A 9,932-nucleotide genomic window follows, 5' to 3' on the forward strand; every position below is an offset into this window, starting at 1 on the left:
ATAATCATATTTATATGCATTAATAAAGCAGATTGAGAATTTAAAATGAATAATTATGATCAGTAAAGATCATATAACCGGTCTAACTTGTTTGGGTAAAAATATAGCAATTGTTGTTGTATATATATATGCATTAATAAAGTGCAATTCAAACTCTAATACTGTTTAATGGATTAGGTTTAATCAATATGGTGTGTAGCCAAACCAAAAAATAGACTTATGTTGACCGCAAAGACGAAAGAAAACAAGAAATTACATCTAATAAAAGAATATTGAGAAGGTTTATGCCTACATAGTGACATATTAAGGGCATCTTAAAAGGCAAACAGTCTGCATTTGTAAGTGTCAAAAATCCTAGTAATACACACGATATTAGTTGACAATGAAAACGAAATTGAATTCTCAGTTACAGTCAATTTTGAATAAGTTAAAGGAGCGCAGTTAACACTAACTAAAGCAATGCAAGATATTAGCAATATCTACAAATTTCTTATATTTAAAAAAAAACATTAATTGCTCTACTCTTAATTTACCTATTACAATTCAGGGGAGTATTTACTGGACCCCTGGACGGTAGTAAAATCCCTTTGAGCTGTTCAAAACCAACCGAAACCGCTAATCGAACCGAATCGAATGAAGATTTATTGGCTTATTGACATCGGATTATTGGGGTAATGGATGGTGAACGGATTGAGATTTTATAATTAATGGCTTAATAGTTTGGGGGCGGATTACTCAATTTTCTTATGGGATTAACTGTAACCCGTTAAGAATTTTTATATTTATACTTTTATCTCTATGTAAGACGACTCTGCAGCTGCTTTGTGTTGGTTCAGCTGGTTTGAGCTTTCTGTGTTGTTCAACTTAAAATGACAAAATCTAGACATTTAGCTCATATTGTAGCACAGTAAAGTTAGGCAGAGCTGTAGTAAGATGGATTTTTCTTCAAGTTTAGGATGCTCATCTGGATTTTGTACGGTGCGATGAGCTAGAACTTTATGTTCTTTGCATAAATTTGTTGGTATCTGTTATGTTTTCTTTATCAATAGTTTTTGTATGTACAAGATTGGAAGACGACTCTTCAAAAATACTGTTAGATTAACAAGACAATCTTTTGAATTTGAATCCGACATTAATCTGAAAGTAGGGGTGTAAATGGACCGGGTTGGTTCGGTTTTTATCAAAACCAAACCAAACCAACTATATCAGATTGAATTGGTTTGATTTTGTCGAATTTTTCGGGTTTTCGGGTTTTTTATTACTTAAATATTATTTCAATCTTACTTTGTTAAATGTTTATAAGTAAATATATATTTAGTAAAAATATAAAAAATTGACAAACATATTATCTATTAAAATATTCTTATGAGAGAATTCTCTTAGTAATACATAATAGTTATTTTTTTAGCCGTCTGACAGTAATGTTTGGTTGATGTACACTTTCAAGGTTAACCGAATTTAGTAATTAAACATAAAAATCAATATGATACCTAAATAATAATAATCACTTCACATTTGAAAAGATATAACAATTTAGTGGATATTAACATATGATATGAATATGGAACAACAAAGAGATTGACACATTTCAGTAACACTTGATGAGAAAGTGATCATACAACCCATTATTTAAGGTTAATAAATATGGAGCACTTCATATACTATTAAATATTATATCCAGCAAGATAATCCCAAATATTTTTAAATAGTTTTATATAGAAAATTCTCTATAAAATCTTAAAAGTATATATAAAAATTATATATTTATATGTCGGTTTGGTTCGGGTTTTTTTTACTCAATACCAAACTAAATCAAACCAAATCTAGTCGGATTTTTTAATCGGTTTGGTTTGACTTTTCAGTTTGGTGTGGTTTTCCGGTTCGGTTTGTACACCCGTATCTGAAAGCATCGACATGTCATCTTATCATGGCCATTTGGTGTTGATTGTTCAAGAATTTTCTAGTTGGTTTAGCCGATAAACCGCCTGATAATCGTTAATCCGATACCAATCCGCCAATTGGCTTATTGGATAGATAGCGGATTATTACATTTATAATCCGATAATCATAAAGCCGAACCGTTAAGCATAATTAACCGCCCCGATCTGCCCGATAAGCACCCCTACTTTGATGTTCCCTTTCAAAGGAATTTTTACCTACTTATATTGCATATGAATCTTATTTACCCTTTCTAATCAAGTTTTAATTTAATTACATGGTCATGTACAATTTACCAATTATATACAAATTAGTTTTAAATGAGTATCCCTTAATTGTAGCCTTTTAATTTAGTGAATCCTGAAAAATTCTCACAATTTCTTACTTACCCAGACAACCCAATCTTTCTAAAGGATTTTCCTCTTTCTCTCATTGAAATCAACCCTCTTTCTATGCTGATTCTACAAGGTTTTTTCTTCTAAAGCTCATAATTTTCTCTAATAATGGCGAAGAAATTTTTTATTGATTTGAATTTTGCCATAGCTAGAGTTTGGAGCTTTTCTTGGCTTTCCCTTTTCTTGTTGATGTTTCGATGACAGGCTAGCAGTAGATGTATATTAATTATTTAGCTGGATTGTTCGAATTGAAATTGTCAATCAATAAATTTTGAAGATATTTGACTCTCCATCATTGACAGCCATTAAAAAGTTTCGAAACTTTGAATTCAAATTCGAATTTCCAAAAAGACTTGGACTGATTGTTATTGCAAACGATTGAAATATTCTATGGAGTTTATATCTCGATTTTGAGGGTATTTGGTGAAGATTAGATTTGATTTGGCTGGATTTTTTGATTGAAGTTCGAAGAAGAAGCAGAAGAACACACTACATACAAATTATTTGCAAAGTATATACAAAAGACATATTGTATAAAATTTGTACGATAATTGTATTTAAGTTGTATGATGTTATAGTTATATTTAACTGGGTAAGAATGATGTGTGAAAGTTGTACGCTGTATAATTAGTTGTATGAAATTTATTTTTAGTATGTATGTTGTTGTAGATATATCAAATATTGTATTAAATTTGCATGAAATTTGTTTTTAATTTGTATGATGTTGTATCATACATTTTAAAAAAAAAAAAAGGTAATTATGGCTAAGAGAGAGAAGAGTTGCAGTAATTATGGCTTAAACTAGGTAACACACAACTGGAAGAAGTCTTATTTAGATGGAAGGATAATTTGAACTTCGTTTCCTTCAATTACGCCCTTTTACAAGCAAAGAATCCCCTAATTTAAGGCACTAATAATGAATTGTACAAAAATTGTAAGAAAAATTTGTTTGGGGCGGGTAATATACAAAACTTGGATAATTTTAGTAAATAAGTTTTAAATATTGTATAAAAAAAAAACCTTTTTCAAATGTGAAAAAGCCTTCCTCTTAAATGAGTGGTAAAACTATAAATAGCTTTTTCATGATTAAAATAATTAATATCTATAGACAAAAAATGTTGCCCCAGCTTTGACTACAAATATTATTCATGTAGTTTAACATACTTCATTGAAATCGGGTTACACTATGGAGATTATTTTACAACATGATGGGGAGGGTTCAGACGCAATGTTTTAGTGGCAGATTTCAACAATGCCCCATTGGGATATTGTGTATTGGATTTTGCTAACGCCGTATCTCCTTCCTCGCCGTCTGTTACGTCTTGTATTTCACCATGATACACTCTTCCTTTTAAATCTGTAAAAAATAGTCCTTAGCTATCATCACATTATTTAAGCGTTAGCTTTCATCTCCTTCCACCTATACCTAATCCATTCGTACGGGAAATACCATCCTACTACTGTCCTATCGATCCCCTACTTTTCAACTTTTCCATATCTCTCTTTATATTCTATCCTTTCGGTCTTTTCAATTCTTTTATTTCTTTAGGTTCTTTCTTAGAATGGGGGCTCGTCAGAGATGAGGCACTCGCAAAATGCCCTTGGGCAGTTTGTGAGTGTGGGATTTTTATCCCTCGAGACTTATACCTCAAGCGTCTGGCTGTATGCCCAAGCGCACCCAACGTGCGGGGCTAGCTTTTTTGTTCAATTATGTATATTTAGTCTTATTAACACTTAAAATTCCTTAACTAACCCTTGACTCTTCAAAAGCCTTCTCATTGATCACAAATCATAAGTTGAAAATATCAACACGAATTTGAAGTCCTAATATAGCATATTATTCTTTTTATTTTATTCTATAGTAGCACGATATATTACTTTCTCATAAAGGCACGATCATAAAGTTGTAAGCAATAAATACTCGATTACTGTCCATCCCCAAAGTCAGCCAGTTCCTTTCGCTAAAGACTTTTGTAAACCTAAATATAAATAGAATAATAAAACAGTTATTAGTACTTTAATAGAGTAGTACGTGAAGCAATCCAAAAGAAAGTAAGAAACTCTTCCTTAATCTTGCTTACTTTGGAAGCAAGTTTTGCTTAAGGTTTCCTCATCAAACATTCCTGGATGTCAGCACTTAGAAGTATAATTGTCAAACAAGGATTTTGTCTTCTTTTAGATGTTTTAAAAGTAATAGAAAATAAAATTAGGATAGCCCTATGTACGAATTGATGCAAATCTGGGAAAGGGCCGCACCATAAAAGGTGATGTGTTAAAGTTACATCTCAGTTTTATCTATTTACTCGGTAAAAGTCAGACATTTGTTTTGTAGAGATTCCATGGTCAAAAGTACTAATGGCCTTGAAAATTAAAATAACAGTGGTTCAAATCACTATTAAAATTTATCCACATTCAATATTTATACCAAATTATATAATACAACAAGTTAACTTGTTCGCGCTTCGCACGATTATAAATATAAGTCAATAACCGTGAGTTTGTTAGTGCTCATTTTATAGATCAGTTCATATAGAAAAAGAAGAAACATGGCAAATACTAAACTAATTTTCACTTGTAAATTAGTTTAATATGAGAAATTGAAAAAAAAAGAAAGTAAAAAGATAAAATGCATGTCATGAAAACATGAAGCAAAAGCCAATTTAATTCCTCCGTCATATATATTATACAAAGAGCATAGCAACAATTAAAGAGCATACCAAATATAGAATCACATTACCTATGAAAGAGAAAAACCATGGACAAAGTAAAGCACATCAAGAACAAAAATCTTTACTTTAACACAAAATGTACTTTAAACCACACTTGATATACCTAAATGATAACAGGAAGCCAAACAACTAAAACAATAATCTATTAATTAACATACTCTTGGAAGCCCCCGTTAGCACCAGAAATGTGAAACCAATTGGACCGTATAACAGGCCTCAAAAATGAGGATTGACAACATATATATGAAATCTATATGAATGAATTTATTGAAAAAGGAGATGTTATGGTGAATGAGGAGGTGAAAAGTTTGTAACTCATCTAAAATTATAATGATCCCATTAATTAGTGATTCAATCAATATAATAAATATGATTAAGATTTAAGAGCATTTAAATGTCTTTTATGTTTTTTAATGTAGCATGTAAATGGAAGAAAAAGGAACGGAAATCCAAAAAATTGAGAAAAAAGATAAATAGGTTTTTTGGGCAAAAAGAGATGCCAAGTCAGCATCATTTTTCCCACTTATATATATACATATATATATATATATATATATATATATATATATAGATGGTTAAGTACCTTGAGATCAGAATATGCATAAGTTGACTAAATAAAAACACATGTTATGTATTCATTACGAGTTACATAGATATAAACACAACTGTGGATAGATATCTTTTTCCTTCGAATATCAAAACGAGTGCACATGTTTGGAGTTTGGACAAGATCATTAGGATCAACATACATGGAGACTCCTCAATCCTAGATTTCAATTCATATATATAGTTCAAAAGTCGAGATTATCCTCAATCTTTATACATAGTCAATGATTTGTCTCTAGAAGCTATGTAGCTAATAAGTTAAATGATTGATCTACAAGCTAAGCAGAATATATAGCTCAACAATAGATATGTTCAACTTGTCAGCTCAATAAGTGAGGATCTCAGCTGTTGTGCTTCAACAACTCTGTTCTCATTTGCCTGCAAGAAGCAAACGGATGTCAGCATGTGGAAACATCAAATTCTGCATCATCAGATTACTTAAAAGCCAACTAAATGATTTATAATAAACCTCGTTGTGATTTAAAAAAGAGGGTAGTTACGTAGCATGTTATAATTGGTTAACATACACCGATAATCTAAAAAATTCGTTCAAATCAAACATGAAGTATTCTCTTTAAGCCCTAAAAAGGACATGATAGATACATTTTGAAGTCAAATCACATAATACTGAGCTGTGTTGCTCGGATCCTCGAAAATATTATCACACCCCGTGTATATCCTCCAAATTTTATGGATTTTTGGAGGATCCGACATGATTGCAGCTGCATTTCTCAGTATATAGTAATTATTTCAGCAGTTATTGAGAAATGACATTTACCCTTGCTATGAAAATGCTCAAGATCTCCTCTCCAGAAGTGGTAAAATTCGTATTTACTACTTCAAGTCCTAAGGAATTCATAGCCTCCAACAACTGAGTAAATCCTCCGGGTTTATGTGATCCAAAGACCTTCAACAAGAACTCTCTTGCACCAATTTGGTTCACTTCCACTTGCCCCTTCATCAAAAACTAATAACATCATGCAGATTAATTTATAGCAATATAAGGAAACATATGGCTTCAATCAAGAACAGTGAAATCTAGTAATAAGAGAATTAAGAATTGTAGCGACTTCAAGCACCTCCATTCTTGTCCTTTTAGTTGTATTAAGTGAAATTTGTGTTTTCTCATTTGCTGGTCCGGTAACTTTGGACATTTCACTCATGTCTGATAGAACCACTTCAGAACTTTCATTGTTGGAAACTTCTGCTGCTATTTCATTGAGTTCAGCTTGATATAACTTCACATTTTCTTGCAATTCATTTATATAGTCGATTGCATCTCCAAGTATTGCAACTTTGTCCATCTGAAGAAACAGCAACAAAGATGGTATCAAATTTTGAAGTACATGCTTAATTATCAAATAAGTAACTTAATTAGCAACCTTGGAAATGTTGGGAACTAGAGCTCGTAGAGCAAAAAGACCATCCTTAATTCTGTTCCTTCGTTTTCTCTCAGTGACAAGATTCTTCGACTGATATGGTCCTCTTTGTCTTTTCTTACCCATTGTGTAGCCATCTCCTGCAATTATATAATTTTCTTGGTTCCAAGGAAAAACAGTACCTTCCATTCTTGACAAGTTTCCACTGCACTGAAGCTCAGTGTGCTCAAAATCCCCGTCACTACATCGGCTTAAAGGTATGTTTCGCGACAGATGGTCAGAAGTTGAATGACACAAGGTAAGTTCATTTGAAGGAATGGAACCAGTGGGTGATCCTTGAATGCTAGGATTAGCACTAGATTCAGATACTTGAGAAATAAGAGGCGCACTTGAAGGAAAACTTGTATATTGCAGGGGAGGAGCACAAAACAGCAATTTCTCAAAGGGAAAGGAATCAAGAGGTTGATCTTCTCTCTTTGCTGTGGAACTATTGGCATTTTCTGAACCAAGTTTGAACCGATTGATAATGAAATCAATCGTCTTTTGATCTTTGTATATCTGCTCAAAAGCAAATGATATAAGAAGAGTGGTTATACTTTAAGTTTGGTGCATATAGTATGGCAAAATCAATTAAGTAGCTAACTCTCAATCCAAAATTAGTTGATGTAGGCTGTATGAATCCTCTGTATCAATACCATTCTTATCAGAAGTACATTATCTCACATCTTGCATTAACTTTAAAACCTAATAGAGAATGATTTACCAGCTTTGAATTGTAGAGCTCAACCAGTCCACCAGCAACTGGGATCAACACTAAGGTACCCTTTAATTCCTGCCAAGGGTACTAACAAGTCGACAAATTCAATTTAAAACATTACTATAAGTATTCTTGAGAGTTCAGTAAAGATTTTAAGTTTGAGGCATAAATAAATGAAAAAAATCAGAGTTGGTACTTACATGAGACAAATTTGAATTGGACACCTCAGTATGATTAATCCATTTTGGTTCATTTGATGTTACTACCTCTCCCTGAATCCTGTTTTTACATATCTTCAAGTTAGTCTATGTTCATGCCTTTTATAGTATGTAGCTTGAAATAAAACAGCAATACATGAAAAGGAAGTACAAATATCAAGAATAGAAACATACCCAGAATAAAGGGAAATAGAAAGAGGAAAATGAGCTAAAGCCTCACAAGCCTTTGTTCTAATAGGATGCTGAATTTGGCTATCTCTACACAGAGTAGTGAATGTCAGCTGTCCTCCATTTTCTTTCTTCACATTGACATCAACTGCTTTAGCTCCAGCACAGCAACATCCTATCCATTCTATAAACCTAAACACACACACAGACAATTTCTCATACACATTGCAATCATTTTCACTGCAGTGGCAGAACAAAAAATTCAACAACATCACAGTTAGGATTCGATTTTGCTACGTAAAGCAATTTTTGAACCACCATTGCCACAACATTAGAAGCTTCTTTTATGTCAAAGAGATTGAACAGTTTATATGTATACATGCAAAAAAAAAAAAAAAAACTTTTTAGTTAAACTCTTACCTAGAAGGGTCATCACCCAACTTCCAAACAACACAATATTCCCAATTGTTGGAATCAACAAGTGGCCTTAACCATTCCAATGCTCTTTCCATGGCTAAACTGTATTTTTCTTCTGAATGAATTCTTTGCAATTTGAATACTAAAGAAAAGGCAGTGACTTGGGCCCAAAATGGTTTCTGCCAAGTGGCTTATAATGTCTGCCTTTATTTAGCCAAACAACAGCTCTAACCAATTTTGGGGTATCCAATAATCAGCACAAAATCATTGTCAGTGGCATCTTATGGCCGGCCTCTGTAACCTACAGAATAGTACGCTGGGGCTAAATGTTGACCGAAGACTACACAGAAGACAAACGGACTTGGCATGCAATGGTTCTACTGCCTTTACACAAGAAAGTGTTAATGGATATTTAAAAATCGACTAAATCGATGAAATCATATCGAACTGAACTAATTTTTAGATTTTTTTAAATAAAATCGCAGATTTTTATTTAAATCTATAACTGTACTGACAATTAGGATAGATTTTTTATTTTATGAAAATATATTAAAAAAATACCGAGCCGTACTGAATAAATTTACATGAAAAATATATATTTATATATTAAGATTAAAAATAATAAGACATTAAATTTTTCCTTGGGCTCTTGAAATTATAAAACGGAACAAGCTAACAATTAATTAAACTCAAAATCCTAATTCCCAAACCTATTATACTACTCCTATCGAAACTAAATTATTTCCAACATAGTCAGTAGCAAGACACAAGGTAATCTAATAATTATGAGTAGCAAACTATAATGTATTGAATAAGTTTCCTTTCGTACGATTTAAATTTATATTTTTAAATATTTAATCTTCTATAGACTTTATTCTTGAGTCCGAGCTTGCTTAATATCTTTCCACCCGTGTGATTTATATTTTTTTTATCTTTGCTTAGTTTCTTTTACGTTGCTGTAGAATAGTTGATGAATCTATACTTTGGTCATCTTTCATGTTTTCTTAGTTCATCACTCTTTAAATAGTAAAAATGTCTACAGAATTTTTGATAAATCCTATAAAAGTAGGTATGTTATTGCATTATGCTTCTACTTGTAACTTTTAAATGATATTTAAAAAATACAGAAAATTAACTGAACCGCACCGATACCGAAGAGAAACGGACATGATTGATACGGTTTTTAAAAGTCTAATTTTGGTTGTACATAATAGAATAACCGAAAATTGGTATGATATAAATTTTATAAAATAATCGGTCGAACCGAACCATTGACACCCCCTACCTTTACATATTTTTAGACTTTGCTAATATAAGAATATATT

At 31.9% G+C, this 9,932-nt stretch overlaps 1 protein-coding gene across 2 annotated transcripts; it reads right to left on the bottom strand.

Moving 5' to 3' along the window:
- Positions 1–5,829: 5,829 nt before the first annotated feature.
- On the bottom strand, positions 5,830–8,967 carry LOC104219190 (transcription factor bHLH90). Of its 2 annotated transcripts, none has more exons than XM_009769825.2 (8): positions 8,611–8,967; positions 8,197–8,382; positions 8,005–8,083; positions 7,811–7,879; positions 7,051–7,605; positions 6,748–6,972; positions 6,447–6,635; positions 5,830–6,046 (listed from the first exon to the last, which is right to left on the bottom strand). In XM_009769825.2, the coding sequence occupies exons 1-8, from the start codon at positions 8,700–8,702 to the stop codon at positions 5,981–5,983; spliced, it is 1,461 nt and encodes a 486-aa protein (XP_009768127.1). In that variant the 5' UTR covers positions 8,703–8,967; the 3' UTR covers positions 5,830–5,980. The 2 variants fall into 2 exon arrangements, with proteins under 2 accessions (XP_009768127.1, XP_009768125.1); XM_009769823.2 differs by having other exon boundaries at positions 7,811–7,891.
- Positions 8,968–9,932: the final 965 nt, after the last annotated feature.

This window comes from Nicotiana sylvestris, chromosome 10, assembly GCF_000393655.2.
Source record: "Nicotiana sylvestris chromosome 10, ASM39365v2, whole genome shotgun sequence".
Classification (NCBI taxonomy): Eukaryota; Viridiplantae; Streptophyta; class Magnoliopsida; order Solanales; family Solanaceae; genus Nicotiana; species Nicotiana sylvestris.

Coding starts and splice junctions, on each gene's coding strand:
- LOC104219190 (XM_009769823.2), bottom strand. CDS start 8,702: ATGGAAAGAGCATTGGAATGGTTAAGGCCACTTGTTGATTCCAACAAT. Junction 8,084..8,196: donor TCTATTTCCCTTTATTCTGG/GTATGTTTCTAT, acceptor ATGTAAAAACAG/GATTCAGGGAGAGGTAGTAA. Junction 6,636..6,747: donor CTAAAAGGACAAGAATGGAG/GTGCTTGAAGTC, acceptor TGATGTTATTAG/TTTTTGATGAAGGGGCAAGT.